The following is an 18,998-nucleotide window of genomic DNA, read 5'->3' as shown; positions in this document are numbered from 1 at the left end:
GAAAACCACAGAAAAAGGGAGCAAGGAGGCAAAACAAAACAAAACAAAACAAAACCCTCTGGGTAACTAGGAACATAATTAGAAGATGTCAGGGAGCCACCTTGGCCAATCCCTTGCACAAGAGAGGACCTCCTCTTCCATCCATTTCTTGTCCCCAAGCACACACAAAAACAAAGCAGCAAATGAACAGATACATCACAAAAATGTGTTCCAAGAGATTAGAACAGGCTAGGCCACATGCTGCAGAGGCACTCTGTACCAGGCTTTGCCAACATGTTGCCCTTCAGATTTGGACCACAATTCCCATCAGCCTCTACAAGCATAGCCGTGGCTGATGGAAGTTGTCGTTCAAAACATCTGGGGGCCACCAGTTCGGCAAAGACTGATTTACACTGTGGGAGAAATATGACTCCGTGGGGAACCTGGCGAACCATTAAAAAGTTTCATTTATTGCTTCTTGCATAAAGCAGGGAGGGGGAGCCTGTGTTGTTGGACTACAACTCCCATCTTCCCTGACCACTGACTGGAGCAGGTGGGCGTTGCGAGTCCCAACAACATCTGGATCATAGGTACCCCATTCCTGGTGTTAAGGGAACTGGGGAGGAACTGGAATACACACTGTCCTCCTTTGAACATGTTTGGTGGGCAACTTTCTAACAAAAGCCGGTGGTGAACAAAACATACCTACAGAGTATTTTGGGGGCAGGGGAGGTGTTCACATCACTCAACAGTCTGTTTCTGGTTGCAGCTGTTCCTAACTGTGGCAGAGCAATGTTCAGGACAGAGGGAAAACTGCCTAAACCAGCTTGGCAATGTGAGCAATTGGAAGATGAAAAATATCCTGCACGCAGTCTACCAAACTCCAGGCTAATACGGAAGCTATGGTTCTTCTTTAGAAGAAAAACGATACACAGGTAAATACTGCACTGTGTGCAAATAAGACAAGCACAGTTGAACAAAGTGTCTCCTACATGTACAGTCAAGAGAGTCAGGGTCAGGTCCCTGGCAAGTCCACACACTTTTGCAAACCCTGGCTGACTGCCACAATGTGAAGAAAGGCCAAATCTCTGGAACTCAAATCAGTTCTTTGCTTCCACAACTGTTCCAGGGAGACTAGAATCTGGAGGAAGAAATGACTGGGGCGAGTCAAGGGAGAAGCATTAGATTGGAAAGAGGAACTGAGGAGTTTTTATTTGGGATCCTTCACCAGACTCCAGTCATAGCAGGTCATTTTGGCCCAAGCCATGAATATCCCTTTACCTGCTTGTAGAATCATCTTCATCTGAGTCAAAGAAGCTGGTGGTTTCGAGTTCACTGCTCATGAGGGTGGAGGAGCTTTCATAGCCCCCTAGTTCCCGCCGCCGTTCTGCCTTGGCTGTCCCATTCACCCTGGGGGCTGGAGTAAAAGGAGGAGAGGGTCAACGGCCATGGGGAGCAATTCAGAAGAGAAGGCCTTCAAAGAGCCAAACAAATATATATCCCACCTGGGAAAGGATCACCAGTTGCCTTCCTAGCAATGGGGAAGCGAAAATATAGGGGGGCCTACAAATAATGGTGCCTTCATAACACACTGTGCAAACTAGGCAATCCTACAGAACAACAACCCTGAAGGAGGTTGGCAGGGTTGAGTGGGAAAGGGTTATATCAACATAGCAGCCCTCGTTGGCAAACTCTTTCCATTGGCAGAAAACAAAAAATCTGAACCCAGTTTTCACTCTGTGAGAAGCAGCAGTATGGGAAGGGGAAGGTCTTCCTGAGTCCCAAGCAATCTTTGAGCAGGGTCCCTCTCTCCACAACTTGTCAGATCATTTTTTCTTCTCTGTTTTAAAGTCTGCCCATTTGGTCAGATGGGCAGCTGGGTCCATGGAGGAGCCAGGCCCTGAGTGGGTACTGGGCTGCTGGGGCCCTGAATTGCAAGGGAATTTCAAAAATTGTTGGCTTGGGATGGCGGCAGAGAAGGTGGACCTCCCAAGGCCCCGGGGATGGGGACGAACCTGACCCATGCACACAGCAGCAGAGTCAAGGGCACAGCCTGCAGAGCAGACTTAGAGGTGGGGTAGGGACTACTACTATAGCCAGTTGAACTCTAGAAAATAAACTTCACCATGTTCAGGTCCATCTTTCCTGCGCGGCCTTTCCCTCTGAATCGATACCACTGAGTCAGTCTCCGTCTCATTATCCAGGTTCTCTCGACTTCCTCCAGTATTGGGACTGCAGAGTAAAAAACAAACGAACACACACACATAGTAGAAAACTGCGCAGAAGCACCTCCTTCAAATTTGCTCACAGAAGTGTGAGGCTTAAAAGAAAAGACTGAGGGCAGAACTTAAAACATGCAAAAGGTGTGCTGTGCAATCTTTTCTGGACTGTACCATGTCAGGCGGCAGGATGGGGGCCTGAATATTTGGCATTCCCTGTGCTTTCTTTTTTTAAAAACCAAATGCACACTCTTCTTTGTATATGTATGACATTCCTACATACAGCAGGGGTGGGTGCCAGAGCAGTGTCCATAAGCCACTGCGTCAAGTTTAAGTGTTAGAAGAGGAAAGAAGCCCAGTAGGTTCAACAGTGGTCTCAGTTTCCTTTGCGGATCCCATGCTGAGAGCACTCCAGGCACAAGGCTGGTCATGAGGCCACCATGCTCAGGAATTGGGTCTCTCTAGTGTTAACTTTTATCCCTGCCACTTGAAACAGGCAGAGACTAAGCTTCCCTTTCGCCAGAAGAGAATGGAACCTTGAACACGCTTCCTGCAAAGAAACTGCTCAACCTTCTCCCTGCTCAAGGTAAGGCTGCTCCTTATACACATACACAGCCACACAACTTACTGAAAAGAAGGAGGCCTGGAGTCTCCTATCCCTCCAGTACGCTCAATGGAGGGTGGCAGCTCTGGCTGATTGTCGGCGCAGACAGACCCGGCATCCGAATGAGACCCCTCAGCAGACACCAGCTGAAAGGAGAAAACAAGCTGAAGGTAAGCTAGCCTAGGCAGATAAAAATATTCTTCCATTTTGAAGGGTAGGTTCAAAGTATTGCAATATAACAAAGCAGCCTATTGGTCTAGTTAGGTACATCTGTTTAGTGACACTATAAGAAATAAGGATGTCACTCTGAGGTTGTGCAGCTGGGATGGGAGCCAAGATCTAACTTCTAACTGCAGGGATAAAGGACAAACCACAGCACTTACAGAGGCACCTGCAAAAAGCGGCTTCAGAGGAAGACTAAAAATCAGCTTTGGAGGCTAAAAATAATAATACTAACAAACAAAGCTACAAAAGATGGGGAGGGGACACCCTAAGGTAAAAAAAGTAAAGCACCCCTGGATAATTAAGTCCAGTCAAAGGCGACTACGGGGTTGCGGGACTCATCTTGCTTTCAGGCCAAGGGAGCCGGCATTTATCCACAGACAGCTTTCCGGATCATGCAGCCAACACGACTAAACCACTTCTGGCACAACGGGACACCGTGACAGAAGCCAGAGTGCACAGAAATGCCATTTACCTTCCCACCAAAGTGGTACCTATTTATCTACTTGCACTGGTGTGCTTTCGAATTGCTAGGTTTGCAGGAGCTGGGACAGAGCAACGGGAGCTCACACCGTCGCGGGGATTTGAACCGCCGACCTTTCGACTGGCAAGCCCAAGAGGCTCAGTGGTTTAGACACAGCACCATCCACGTCCCTAACAGTTTACTGACACTAAAACAGAGATGCAAGGATAGCCCACTGAATATTTGATGTTCTTTAATTGTTGCCGGTGCTGCTGCAACCATTTCCCCTGCATCAAGTACTTCCTAAAAGTACTAAACCATCATTTAATAGTAACTTCCTCCTGCTAAAATGAATGCATATGTTTAAAGAAACCTATGTAGAGAAGAAGGATGCGGGTGGCGCTGTGGTCTAAACCACAGAGCCTAGGGCTTGCCGATCGGAAGGTCAGCAGTTCGAATCTCCGCGACGGAGTGAGCTCCCATTGTTCGGTCCCAGTTCCTGCCTACCTAGCAGTTCAAAAGCACGTCAAAGTGCAAGTAGATAAATAGGTACCGCTCCGGCGGAAAGGTAAACAGCATTTCCGTGCACTGCTTTGGTTCGCCAGAAGCGGCTTAGTCATGCTGGCCACATGACCCGGAAGCTGTCTGCGGACAAATGCCAGCTCCCTTGGCATATAGAGCGAGATGAGCACCGCAACCCCAGAGTTGTCCGTGACTGGACCTAACGGTCAGGGGTACATTTACCTTTATGTAGAGAAGAGCCTTGAGAGCCAACTTGGCAGCTACAGGAAGTAGGTGGATTCTTTCTCCCAGGAGCGACAGGCTGGGAATCCGTCTACCAACATGCCTGAAGACAGGATTCCTTGGATGAACAATCCTGCCTAATCCCTGGCCTCTTGAGCTGTCTGGACGGACTCTGGCTGAACTCCCCCACCCCATCTTCCTAAAATTAGAGTCACACTCCTGAAATAGCTCCTCAGTGTCTGGACCCAGCAACACACACACACCCTCACCCCACCCCACAGTCATGAGGGATATGAGAGCAGGAGGCGACAGGCACAATGCACAAAGGAAGAGGCCACTCTTCACTCAAAGGGCCCAGCTGTCCTGCTAGGAAACAGATGGCATACAAAGCCAAAAGGCTGTGCCTAAAAATCTCAAAATTCTGTGCCCGGAATAAACCCTGCCAGTTAGGAAACCTGATTATTCTAATTGGATAATATTCGGGAGTTGCAGAATGTGGGATCATTGCAAAAGGAAGGAAAGGATAGTGGAGGGAGGCGGGCCAGGACCTTGCCAAGAGACAGGTGAATAAATGCAGAGGTCTCACACCTGGCTATTCAAAAGTCCTACAACACTCTGTCTAGCACAGATTGTTAACACAGTAATAGGTTTAGAGTATTTCCCGATTTGCAGGTAAATGGGCTAGAAGCTTCGTTTATTCTTCAAAATGAAGTTTTCAGGATTGTGTGCTAGAAGCCATATTTGTGGAATAATAATGACTATTCTAGGACTGGGTGCTACTAAGCATTGGTAATCTATATAGTTCAGCAGGATATTCTACAGCAAATAGCTGTTTCTGAGGTCATCTATTTCTAAAAGGGGGCAGGTTTTGCCCCTCACCTCTCCGCTACCCCAACCTTCCCAGCTGCTGCTCTGTCAATGTCTCCCATGGCGATTGACGGCAGCCACTGACATCTATCAGAGGGGAGGGGAAAGAAGCTGCAGTGTCAGCTGCAGCTAACTTTTGGTCCGATTATATCTATGAGACTTGTTTCTCCCCTACCTCAGTTTCTGTTTCTGACTGCCCCTCAACTTTTATCCAAACAAAAACACAGCTGATGCTGTGGAAATATGGTGTCTCTTCACCCCCTCCCAAATCCCAGGTAAGTGATAACTGATACCAGTATCAGATAATCAAGACAGGTTGTCCACCCCATCAAATATCTTCCTACTGCAGCCTCATTCATTTTTCGTTACAGGTCAATGAGGACTACTGGGTTCTATGAGAAAGAGAAGATGGGTCAAAATCTGTAATGGAGGGTGGTGGAGTAGGGATGGGGGGGGGTAGCGAGGCAGCAGGGAGGACAGATGTCTGCTCATAGTGTGTATATATCTCCTCCTCTTCCATCCTCTGGATTCCTCCTGCGTGTGGGTGGGTGGCCCCCTTCCAGAAGTGGGTGACACAGTGCAACAGAAGGTGGAAGCAGTGGCTATGCATGATGTATGAACACATACATTATCACTGTCCCTGCATTACAGGAATAGGACTGAGCCCCAAAGAAGGCCTTGCTGAAGTTCAACTATTTACAACAGCCTTTCCCAACTGGTGCCTTCCAGATGTTTTGGACTACAATTCCCATCACCACCAGCCAGCGCAGCAATTTTTGGAGCATCTGGCAATATTAATATGGCATCAGCAGTTCTGTGACTGACTGCCCTGAGAGAGAAGCTAAGAAGGACTTTTTCCACAGTAAAGCGACCGTGCAAACTGTTGCACCCTAGAACAGGCCAGCACAATGTGTTACCCATAAAACCAACACATTGCACCAGTCATGAGTTGCGGGCTTTCAGTGGTGAACCACCCCTTGGTTTTTCCAGCCTCAGGCAGGCACCCAAAACATGAGGTCTACTCAACCTGGTAGAGCACAACTTGTGCAGGATTTCCTTAAAATCATAGGGACAAGAGCAGTCTTGATATTATTCATGTCATAAAAGGGGTAACTGATGGTAAAGCATTCAGAATCCAAATCTAGCATAAGCGTCAACCTAAATCCGGGCCTCTAAGCTCACAGAGCTAACACTCCACTGGGACCTGTGGTATTAGAAGACGACATCTGGCTTGTGCAGCCAGTACTGGGCTAAGACATTTGCTTCCTGAAGCAAAACACACTATGGCAGCCCAGCCCAGCCCATTCTATGGCTGCTGTAAAAGCAAGCTCACAGAAGTTATCTGGATGTGTCTGAAAATAAATACAAAAAGAGGCTGCTAAAGACACTGCTTCATTACACAGCAGCTGTTTTACAGCATATCCAACAGTCAGAAATCAGTTTTACACATTCACCCCTATCGAACCTACCAAGCAGCCTGTGACTTTAGAGGTTTTAATTTAGATTGTCTTGATTTGTTTAGCAGATTGCTAGTTTAGCATTAGACCTAACTAGGGTAGATGTTTACATTCCACTGGCAAACACTGAAAGAGACTTTAAAGGAGCTGGGAGCTTAGCAGTGGTACGAGATCTTTCCCATTATGAAAACGTGTACTGACCTAGTTTCAGCATTTTAATCTACATTAGTGTTGGTTAATGAACCAGGAAAATTAGCCAGGATCCTTTCTTCTAATGGTTTATAGAATGAGGAATAATTGTCTGAACCAAGGTTTCCCAAACTTGGATCTGCAGTTGTTTTGGGACTACAGTTCCCATCATTCCGGAGCACTAGTCCTGCTAGCTAGGGATGATGGGAGTTATAGTCCAACAACAGCTGCAAACCCAAGTTTGGGAAACACTGGTGAACCATGCTGCACTTACATATTACTAAGGTCTTGATTAATTTTAATTCAAATTGATTAAAGCATGTCCCCAAACACAATAACTTGCCCAACTTTTCTATCAGTGGCATAAAACTGAATTGTTTTGATGACTACATACCAAAGATCCATCTACTTCCAGCAACAATCAGTTAGTTCATGAGGATGCACTGGAGCTTATCCAATATCCAGCCATGGAAGGAAAAGAAGAGGTTGTCACTTGCCAATGAGTCTCTCCCTGCTTCCTTCCTCTTTCATGCCAAGGCTGCCATCCCATGCACCCTTGCTTCAGTGTATGTTCCACTGAACGGAAGGGGACTTACCTTTGAGTAGATATGCTTAAGAAAGTTTTACATTGCTAGGTTCTTACCCACTGGGTTAAGAGTCCAAAGGAATCCAAAAATGGGTTTTATGGATTGCGTCCTGCTTGATGAAGTGCTCCAGAGCCTAGAATGTGAACCCCAACGCTCCTTACTCTGAGGTGGTCCACCTGGTTTCAGCTGAACATGCGCAAAATTAAGGCATTCACTGGAAGGAACTACCTTGCAAAAACCTCTTAAGGGATAAAGGGGGGGGGGGATAAAAAGCCCTGGCTCCTCTCACATCAAAGTATAAGCAGGGCAAGTGAAGACAGAACAGGGAATTGCTTCAGTTTAGGACTACCGGGAAGACTTGCACATGCACACAGCCGCTAACTCTCACATTCTTTCACCTTCCAAGTTTTAAGGCTTCTGCTGCCTTCCTCTCCAATGGTTGAGCTGAACTCCTAGCCCAGTGTGGTATAAAGTGCTCAAACCGGCATGCGAGCCTGCCAGCTGACCAGCAAGTAGACAAGCTGTGTTTGCCTTTCTTTTTCCTAGGCAAGGCTGCTGCTGCTGCTGCTCCTTTGCGGCCAGTTGGGCAAGGTGGAATAGAGCATGCTCAGTTTTAAATGGAAAAGGAGGTGCTGGGTGGGTAGAGGCCAGAGAACCAAAGATGAGGAGGCCACACAGGCACAGTAAACCTGAGAATTAGGCATTGCAGTTACAGGCCCTGTGAGGAGGGGCACTTCAGCTAATTGGATTCCAATATGTCACTTGAAGCGGCTGCTTAACCTGCCCACATGGTAAAGCCACTCCTGTACACGGATGCCTGGAAAAAGACCCAGTCAAGAATCCAGCTTACCCAAGACACCACGCGGCCGTTGAAACAGGGAAGCTTTGCATTGTCGTCTGAGATTTCTTCCTTCACAACGCTGCAAAAAGAAGAGAGAGACAGATGTCAAAGTACAGGCCAGCACATGAGGTCAAAAAATAACAGAGCTGGCAGCCTGATTCTAGGGCAAAAAACCCCAGAAGAACCTGGATTGCCATGATAATAAAACCTGAGGATGTTTCTTAAGAGGCAGAGATTGGGCATGATACATTAATGCATCTCAATTCCACATCCTAAGCCCTACCTACCCAATCAAGACAGCTCAAATCCAAGCAGAAACATCTGTACTTCCTAATCTGCTTATTTCTCAGGTCATATTTGTGGATCTGTCAACTTGCAGCTAAGCCCTCTCAAATTTCTGCTTCTTATTTATGATTTCTATAAAAGGAAGTGTGTGTGTTTAACAGTTCATTTGTTCCTTAGAGAGCCCTGTGAAGCGAAGCAAGATTGAGATGTAGAGACGTGTCTAGGCTGCCCGGAAAACTACATGACTAAGCACGAATCTGCATGGGAATCCTTAAAAGAAAGATGGGGGGAGAACAAGGCTGTTTTGCACAATGACAGGTGAAAACATTGTTCACTTTAAAATGATAAATCAAAGTAAGCCACATTATCCTGTCAGGTCTCAATATTTCAATTGATGTTTTATTCTGAGGAAGAGAACTGATCCCCTTTCTATTGCTGGCTCCTAGACTACACACAACATCTTACCACAAGGGTATTTTAAGGTATGAAAGGCAGACTATAACGTAACATATCCGGAAGACAGAAGTCAAAGGGGACATGGTGGGATGGTCCCAATCCTGTAAAAAGGAAAACTGGGTTCTGTAACCTGCATAAACTATGGGGAGCCTATATTATATGCATTGCCAAGACTAATGTTTCCTTTAAAAAAAAATAGCAGAGATTCCTTAGAATGCAAGCCTACTTGGAGCAAATGATATGAAAGAAAATCTATAGTTGCTGGCTAAATGAAGTGAACCTATAGATTAGGGGTCAGTAAAGTTTTTCAGCAGGGGGCCGGTCCACTGTCTCTCAGACCTTGTGGGGGGCCAGACTATATTTTGGCGGGGGGGAAATGATGCAAGAGCACTACGAGCCCCTGTGGCTGCTTACCTGTGTCTTACAAGCAGCAGGGGCTGGTGGCAGCAGTGGAGGGACGATGAGCAGCGTGCAAAAGGGCTGCAGAGAGGGGCTGCTCAAAATGGCGGCCACTCGAGCGCTGCTGCTGCTGGCACCAACAAAACCCAGCCCCCTTCCTCCTCTAGGCAGGGCAGGGAGAAGCCAGGAGGAGGGAGGGAGGAGGCGCAGCTGCCATATGAGGGATCCGCGTGCAGGCGATCCACGTGGCGATTCCCGGACCATCTGCAGGCCGGATCCAGAAGGCAATTGGGCCTGATCTGGCCCACAGGCCTTAGTTTGCTGAGCCATGCTACAGATGCAACATTTGTGAACAAGAAGGGACTGTTGTCTTCTGTTCCGCAAGTGTATCAATGCCTCCAGATCAGAGTGGCAGGGATTCTGGGGCACTCAAGCTCTCAGAGGCCCCTTTGAGGACAGAAGGGAACAGGTGTGAGCAACATCTGGCTTGAATTTGGAAGCAGCAAAAGGTCTTTGGACTGGCCAGGCATAACTTAAAGACAAGGAGCCTGACCGTCTGCTGTTGCCTGGCCAACAGAGCGGAGCTGTCTGATTGCTGGCCTCTTTGCCCTCCTTTAGTCCTCCAGCAACTGGCCTCAGGCATCCTTGGCTGGTGAAGATGATTTAGAGGCACATGGGCTTAACCTTCCCCTGGCACACAGCAAAACAAGAGCTATTTGACAAAAGGCCTTTAAAAGCTTAAGATTGAAATCTTCAGCTGACTCTTATTTAAATCGCTTTATTTCCATCCCAGCAAAGAACATGTAGCAACATGTTTGAGCATCCTGGGGCATAAGACAAGACACAAATATGGCCTTTTCTCCTCAATATACACAGTGTCTAAGCTCCATAAATGAAAGCAATTGTGTGTGTAGGCTGAACAGAGGCTGAGATATCCCCACCGCAAAACCCTCCTCACTTATGGAAGGCCATATGTTCCTGCCAAAATGAGACAGACTTTGAAGTCGCTTCACCAGATGGAACCATGCAAGAAAGTACAATCGTTTGGGTCAACGCCTTGACGGGGTGGAGGGTGCAGAGAAGGCAGCCCACAGGGTTCAGCTCAGACGCTGTGTTACTGTTAGGAGAGGCCCCATCTTTTTAAAAAGGGGAGTCAATCACTTTCATATTTTGGAAATCCTATGTTCTTCAGGCAAGATACCTCTGAATGTGCCATGATCAACCAAGCCCACTTCTGCTGAGAAAAATGTATTCACTCCAACAAAATCCTCAGAAGCTCAGCTTTCTGAATGTTGGGTTTCTAGTCCTCATGGTTGCCTAAAAAGCTGAGAAACTTGACTGAGGCACAATGTGGCTTCTACTGGTTGGGGTGGTGACTAGTCCCACCCTTCATAAATCTACTGGCTATTCTGGTCACACAAGAATCCTTGGCTTTCTGGCCTGAACTTGAGTTCTGTAAAAAACCGGACTCAAGTAACTTCATGCACAAGATGAAGATTACAATCTGTACAGCACAAATATTATTTGAAAAATGGCCACCTATATGGCCTCAATAATCTTCAGCTTTCCCAGTGCTCCAAGGATCCATACATCAAAATGGGTTTGGAAAATGTGCAAGCTGAGCTTTAAAGGCCCGTCAGTCTACAGCACAGGAGGGAAGGAGGGTTAGAAATTATGTGTGGACACAGAGTAAGTCTGGACAGGCTATTACCATCATATAACTATAGTGTTTAAAAGCAAGAAGATAAGGCCAAGGAGTAAACCCTACACAAATCCAAAGTGGAGCCCCTAAGATGGTTGAATGGCGCCTAGTACACTGTCTCCTTCTGGCAACACCTGCAGCCAAGCTGGTGCCAAACGTATTGCTTTCCTTTCCTTTGGACCAAATCAGTGAGCCCGTGTGTATTTGTGTTGTCGTTCTGGCAGCCTAGGGCCTCCATACACTCTGCCCAGGCTTGCATCCCAGGGAGGTCACTTTGGTGCTCCCAGTGCAGCTGTTTGGCTTCACCCCCACAAGCACACTCCATTGTCTCTCAAGGTAGACAGGTGCCAACAACAACTAGTTCCTACTGAGCCAAATTCAAGGTTCTTGTATTAATTTACAAGGCCCTTAACGACTTGGGTTCAAGGATACCTTAGGTACTGATGGATGCCTTATATCCCTGCCCAATCACAGAGCTCTTGAGAGGAATTACTGTGAGTAGTCTTACACGACTCAGATCCACCAGGAGTGTTCAATATTGTGGGCTCAATTCAGTGTCACTCAGTCCCAGCTGAGATCAGACAGGCCCCTTTCAGGCACTTGGTGAAGACATGTTTGTTTCGGCGGGCATGTTAAGTACGTTTTCTCATTTTATGATTAGCTTTGGAGGTGCACCCCTCTTGCATGCCTCCTGTATCCGCTTAGGAACTGGGATAATAAGATGAAGTCAGAAACTCCTGGTGCTTCTTCCAGTTGCAGAACTCCTCTGCAGGCAGGATTTTTCTGCCTGTTTCAAAACATGGACAGAAAATTGCAGGAGGCAAATAGGGTTTTCCATCCTAATTAACTCTGCCCCACCCAGACGACGCCTTCTGTCCCTACTTTATACATCAAAGGAACCTGCTCCTTGTAGCCCTGAAGGCTCAGATGCACTCATTTAATCTGAATGGAGTCTTTTAAAGTGACACCATTTCCCACATCTTCTGCACCAACCAACCAGCTAGCTGTGTCTTACTGAGATGCAGGCAGAAGAGGTTCAAAGAGCTCCAGAAGGCTCTGTGCCAAGAATCTGAACTGCAAGCCAGTGGGCAACCCCTTACTCACAAAACCAGGAGTGCAATCTGCAGAGCACCAAGGGACCACCTTGACACAGGATCATAACTCTAGGTGAAAGAGGCTTATTATGGATGCTCAGGTTTTTTAAATTTATCACCTGCATGCAGGTCCTTTTGTGGAAAGGGCCATAGCTCAGTGGTACAGCACCTGCTATGCTTGCAGAACATCTCAGGTGCAATCACCAGCATCCCCAGGTAGGGCTGGGAAGACCCCCTGCCTGACACCCAAGAGGGCTGCTGCCAGTCAGTAAAATCAATACTGAACGAGACAGACTAACAGTCTGACTCAAAATACATTTTGGTGGCAGGCACTATGTCAATAGGGTCAGAACAGAACTTATTGAAGAAGCTGGCAACCCAAGGATTGTCATTTTCATTTGCAGGGGCATCTATTTCCCTCATGGGGAAATGGAATAAAAACATGTGGGTTATATCTGTCAAACTGCAATGCATGAACTGCTTAATCTTTAGTCTCATTATGCTGAACATGTTGCTTCTACATTAACTGCAATTCATGGAAGCATTCCGGGTGCTCAGGTTTTTTCCGTTTCTTTCTCCCACACACTTGGATCACGTGCACCCAGGCTCAGATCACCCTCACTGTGTTCAATGGGATCTACTTGAAGGTTAAATATACATATGGCCTGCGACTTACATTTTTCAAGAGAGATGTATCAATGCTGGAAGCCCTTCCCATCTGTCATGAGTCCCCTGGAAGAGTGGTCAGACCCCAAGGAAAAATGGGAGTTAGACCTGGAGGAGAGTCCCAGGGGGTCGGGGTAAATGATGCTGACCCCCCCCCGAAAGATGTCTGATCCCAGGGAGCATCCCAGAAGGTGGGGGGGGGGTGGAGACCCACCCCCCAAAGAAGGTTCAGGAAAATTCTGAGAAGTGTTTCCCATCACCTGCCTTCCAGATATGTCTCTCTCATCTTCTCCAGTCAAGGAACCATCCTGTTACACAAGAGCCCTCCCCCTTTAATGGAGGGAGCTGAGAGCAAGTCTGATGCCAAGGCTGGCATCCACTCCACTTCTGACACCCAGGACACGGAGGCTGCAGTGCGCACAAACCTTGACCAGGCAGCATACTGGAAGGGATTCCAGGCGCTTGTTGAGCCAAATGCTGCCCATCCCACCCTGAATGTTGTTAGCTATTAGAAATTATTACTGATTATATTTCAAGAGCAGTGCCCATAATAAGACAGGCAACTTAACACACACCAGGATTATCAAACCTGTGTTTGTCATAAGCGGTTTCTCACTGGGAATGCCATCCCAATGAGCAACGGCAAAATTTCACAGGAACGGCAAATTGCACAAGATGAATTTGCTACTTTGACTGAATCTAGCGATGTGTCCTCTGTTCATATAACACAATCTACACCACTGTCAACACAAGTCACTTGATGCTGTGCTGCCAGCTACAAAAGTCTGTTATTTTGTTTGCTGTATCCTAGCTTGGCAGTAAATCCACAGAAATGGCTAACCTCCAAATATTCTTACTTGTCTGCACACACACCTAACTATATTTAATTACTTGTAGCCTGTAAGAAAAAACAAATAATGGGGAGAAGAACGACCTTTTGTAAAGCTTGACTGCCTAGAAGTGTGTTTTACTCACACTGAAAGCTGAAATTGCTCTGAGGATAATAAGAGGCTACAATGACCATTAGGGAACACATTAGTGACATGTTTTCTACCTCTGCATGTAGTAATTAAGATAGTTAAAATGTTGTGACTAGACATGATTATATTGTGGCTGCAATAAGCCTTTCACCACCCTCTGTATCTTACCCCACAAATATGGCTGCAAAGTGAACTCTTGTTCAAATCCAGCCCCAGAAAATGGCCTGAAGGTGCTTGCTGTCGTTCCATCACAGATGCTAAGCAGATCTGAGGCTGGCCTATAACAGAGTGGGAGACCAGGAGTTCATTACCTTTACACTGAGATCCATAAAGGGAAAAAGGGCAATGCAGGAATGCAATAAATCTGTGGGTAGGTGTTGGTGCTTTAACTAAGCCCTGCACACACTGTAAATGCTGACAGCTTCTAGAACAGCTCTGACTGGCTGGCTAAAGATGAGGGGAGCCAATGGGTCTCAAACCCTCAGTGAATTAGGGACTTTCCCTGCATTAAAGACAGGCTCTGATGGATTGAACAGATGAGACCAGTAGTGGGTCCAACGGTCAAGAAGGCAGTTTCTACACGTGGTCTAGAGGGATATGGGGGCAGATGGAGCTTGTGTACCTAGGAGAAGGAAAACTCTTGATCCTAAACCTCTGCTACCTTGCAGGATTTCTTCGGGAGAAGAAAAGTCTAAAGTGTAAACCCCTACACAAATCCAGAGTCCCTAAGATGGTGGGACGGCGCCTTGTACGCCTCCTTCCGACAACGCCTGCAGCCAAGCTGGTGCCAAAGGTATTGCTCTACTTTCGTTTGGATCACACCAGCGAGGCCAAGAGGGTGGTCTTACCTTCCAGGCAGCCCAGAATTTACATACACACTGCCCAGGCCTGCACCCTGGGGAAGTCATTTCAGTGCTGCTAACACAGATTTGACTTCACCACTGGAGATGTACTCCATTGTCTCTTGAGACAGACGTATGCCAACAAAGTTCAATTAATTCACAGGAGACGGTGTAGTAAAATGGATTTCAGACTTTCCCATGCAAGTTTGTCTGGCCAGAATGCGGGCCGGGAGGGGGGGAGGGTAGTAGCCGTGTGTGCTCCTCAGACACCGAGGGCTTAGCAGGTATCAAGGCAGAACCAACCCTCAAGCAGGCAGCTAAATAGAGTACCTCTGCACCCCTCTCTTTGCTTTGCACCCCTCTAGCCCCAGCCTTAGAAAAAGGGTTGACAAGTTGGGCCTGGCTCTGGTTTAATAGCAGGCAAATGCTCTTGCCAAAAAGGAACTGAGGCTATGGAATGTGCTTTGTGAGCAAAACTGCTCATTCCTGGAAAAGCCTCAACTCAGCAGGAGGGCAGGAAGGGCCGAGGAGGAGAGAGAAAAGAGAAAAGTACAGAGTTGAGCTTCTTCAACCCCACACCTAGAAGCATTATCACAAAAAGCTGCCTAACCACTAGCCCCATAATGCCAACAATACTGCAATTTCAGAAGAAGGAAAAATAGAAACAACTGGTTTAGAAATAACATTCAACTGGTTATCAGCAAATGGGGTGGTTTTTAAGTTTTATTCAAAGTAGACACACCAAAACATAGCTAAGTTAGGTCCATTATTTTCAGTAAGTCTACTTTGAGTAAAACTTTGAATACCACCAACTTGCTTATTTCCACTGTTTCTCCAGAGCGCAAAACTCAGACTTTCTTCATGCAAAACGGCACAGACAATAATTCCTTTAATGTGGCAGCCCCAGCGTTCTGGAATTCCCTATCCACTAGCACTAGGCAGATGACATCCTAACACTGTGACGCCTGCTGAAACTTTTCTGATTCAGTGGGCATATCCAGACACATGATTTAGTCATATCTCTTTTAACATTTGTTTAATGCTTTGCTATGTTTACTGTATTTAAATGTTCCAAACATGATTTTATTTTTAATGGTAATGTTCTATCACAGATTTAGGAGGAATGGTAGGATATGACTTTAACAAATAAAACAAAACAAAAGATTAGACTAGATAGGTGACCATTGTGGTCCCTTCCAACTCTACAATTTGATGATTCTAGCAGGTATCAACTTGCCAGAAAGATGTTGGCTGGCCTTGGTTATCCGCTGCGACCAGCTTCAAAGCCTCATTCCTGGATCTTGCCAAGTGTTTTTGTGAAGGGACATCAAGAGTTTTCAGCCCCAGCCTAAGAATTCCACTCCAGATCTCCCTTGACCATTCAGCTACAGCTTTGTTTCCTCTTTGTCTTACAAAGTCATTTATTTCACTGGTCAACGAGTAACAGCTGTGGCAGACTGCACCGTCCTTGCCTCCATCAACAGAAACAACAAATTGCAATGACATCCACACCAGTTGCATCTTTCAGTGGATGCTCTCCCCCAAAAAGCTGCTACAGCTGTGTGCCACATCATGCGATCCTCGAACTATTCCCCACTCCCCTTTAGCTCCCATCACAGGGCCAGGCCACAGAACATCAAAAGCTTGTGCACTGGCCATCTTGGTTACAGGATGCCAACAGAATGATAAAGCAGAAAAACAGGTCCATATATATATTTAACTCACAGAGACATGTGTCCCAACCCCTCAAGGGAGACCTCCCTTTGCAGGCTATGAGGATATGCAGCCAAACATACACTGTAGTACACATCTGGTTTGATGGGTGTCCCTGATCCATTCAAAGAGATGCATGACCCTACCTAGGAAAACCACTAGATGCAATATAAAGCACAATTCAAGCTAATGGAGGCTGTTATGCTGAAATGTATATATTACTTCAATGAATCATAGAATCATAGAGTTGGAAGAGACCACAAGGGCCATCGAGTCCAACCCCCTGCCAAGCAGAAAACACCATCAGAGCACTCCTGACATATGGTTGTCAAGCCTCTGCTTAAAGACCTCCAAAGAAGGAGACTCCACCACACTCCTTGGCAGCAAATTCCACTGTCGAACAGCTCTTACTGTCAGGAAGTTCTTCCTAATGTTTAGGTGGAATCTTCTTTCTTGTAGTTTGGATCCATTGCTCCGTGTCCGCTTCTCTGGAGCAGCAGAAAACAACCTTTCTCCCTCCTCTATGTGACATCCTTTTATATATTTGAACATGGCTATCATATCACCCCTTAACCTCCTCTTCTCCAGGCTAAACATGCCCAGCTCCCTTAGCCGTTCCTCATAAGGCATCGTTTCCAGGCCTTTGACCGTTTTGGTTGCCCTCCTCTGGACACGTTCCAGTTTGTCAGTGTCCTTCTTGAACTGTGGTGCCCAGAACTGGACACAGTACTCCAGGTGAGGTCTGACCAGAGCAGAATACAGTGGCACTATTACTTCCCTTGATCTAGATGCTATACTCCTATTGATGCAGCCCAGAATTGCATTGGCTTTTTTAGCTGCCACGTCACACTGTTGGCTCATGTCAAGTTTGTGGTCAACCAAGACTCCTAGATCCTTTTCACATGTACTGCTCTCAAGTCAGGTGTCACCCATCTTGTATTTGTGCCTCTCATTTTTTTTGCCCAAGTGAAATACTTTACATTTCTCCCTGTTAATATTCATCTTGTTTGTTTTTGCCCAGTTCTCTAATCTGTCAAGGTCGTTTTAAAGTGTGATCCTGTCCTCTGGGGTGTTAGCCACCCCTCCCAGTTTGGTGTCATCTGCAAATTTGATCAGGATGCCCTTGAGTCCATCATCCAAGTCGTTGATAAAGATGTTGAATAAGACCGGGCCCAAGACAGAACCCTATGGCACCCCACTAGTCACTCTTCTCCAGGATGAAGAGGAACCATTGATGAGCACCCTTTGGGTTCGGTCAGTCAGCCAGTTACAAATCCACTGAGTGGTAGCATAGTCAAGACCGCATTTTACCAGCTTCTTTACAAGAATATCATGGGGCACCTTGTCAAATGCCTTGCTGAAATCAAGGTAGGCTACATCCACTGCGTTCCCTTCATCTACCAGCCTTGTAATTCTGTCAAAAAACGAGATCAGGTTAGTCTGACATGACTTATTTTTCAGAAATCCATGCTGACTATTGGTGATCACAGCATTCCTTTCTAGGTGCTCACAGACTGTTTGCTTAATGATCTGCTCCAGAATCTTCCCTGGTATTGATGTCAGACTGACTGGGCGGTAATTATTTGGGTCCTCTCTTTTCCCCTTTTTGAAAATAGGGACAACATTTGCCCTCCTCCAGTCTGCCGGGACTTCGCCTGTTCTCCAGGAATTCTCAAAGATGACTGCCAGTGGTTCTGAGATCACATCTGCCAGTTCTTTTAATACTCTTGGATGCAGTTCATCTGGCCCTGGAGACTTGAATACATCTAAACTAGCCAAGTATTCTTGTACTATCTCCTTAGTTATTCTGGGCTGTGTTTCCTCTGCTGAATCATTTGCTCCAAATTCTTCAGGTCGGGCATTGTTTTCTTTATCGGAGAAGACTGAGGCAAAGAAGGCATTGAGGAGTTCAGCCCTTTCTGTGTCCCCTGTTTGCATTTCACCATCTTCTCCTCTGAGTGACCCCACTGTTTCTTTGTTCTTCCTTTTGCTACGAACATACCCATAAAAGCCTTTTTTGTTGCTTTTAACCTCTCTAGCAAGCCTGAGTTCATTCTGTGCTTTAGCTTTTCTGACTTTGTGTCTACACGTGCTGGCTATTTGTTTGAATTCCTCTTTGGTGGTTTCCCCCCTTTTCCATTTTTTGTACACATCCTTTTTTAATCTTAACTCAGTTAAAAGTTCTTTAGATAGCCACCCTGGCTTCTTTAGGCACCTTCCATGTTTCCGTCTCATTGGTATTGCCTGAAGTTGTGCTTTTACTATCTCCCTCTTAACAAACTCCCAGCCATCATGAACTCCCTTTCCTTTTAGTATTACTGTCCATGGGATCTCACCCAGCACTTCCCTAAGTTTTATGAAGTCGGCTTTCTTAAAGTCAAGAAATTCAGTCCTAGTATGCTTGGCTGCTCCTTTCCGCTGTATAGTAAACTTCAGAAGAGCATGATCACTCGCGCCTAATGATCCTTCCACTTCTACCCCACTAACCAGGTCATCAACATTGGTTAGGACCAGATCTAAAATGGCTGTTACTCTTGTTGCTTCTCCCACTTTCTGGACAATGAAGTTGTCTGCAAGGCCAGTGAGGAATCTGTTTGACCTTATGCTCTTGGCTGAGTTTGACATCCAACAAATATCCGGGTAACTGAAGTCCCCCATTACTACTATCTCCCTTCCTTTTGCATGCTTG

General features: G+C 46.4%; 1 protein-coding gene across 3 annotated transcripts in view; it reads right to left on the bottom strand.

The window, feature by feature from the left end:
• Positions 1-18,998, bottom strand: part of DVL3 (dishevelled segment polarity protein 3) — a 53,798-nt gene that overhangs the window by 15,420 nt on the left and 19,380 nt on the right. For all 3 annotated transcript variants that reach the window (XM_081007944.1, XM_081007943.1, XM_081007942.1), the window contains exons 2-5: positions 8,182-8,251; positions 2,827-2,948; positions 2,105-2,211; positions 1,261-1,396 (exon numbers count right to left, since the gene is read on the bottom strand). In XM_081007944.1, coding sequence (XP_080864070.1) covers positions 1,261-1,396; positions 2,105-2,211; positions 2,827-2,948; positions 8,182-8,251 — 435 coding nt within the window. The remainder of the gene's footprint in view (positions 1-1,260; positions 1,397-2,104; positions 2,212-2,826; positions 2,949-8,181; positions 8,252-18,998) is intronic.

The sequence above is a fragment of the Podarcis pityusensis genome, assembly GCF_964106645.2.
Source record: "Podarcis pityusensis genome assembly, chromosome: 5".
Taxonomy (NCBI): Eukaryota; Metazoa; Chordata; class Lepidosauria; order Squamata; family Lacertidae; genus Podarcis; species Podarcis pityusensis.
This window is presented reverse-complemented; position numbering and strand designations above follow the sequence as displayed.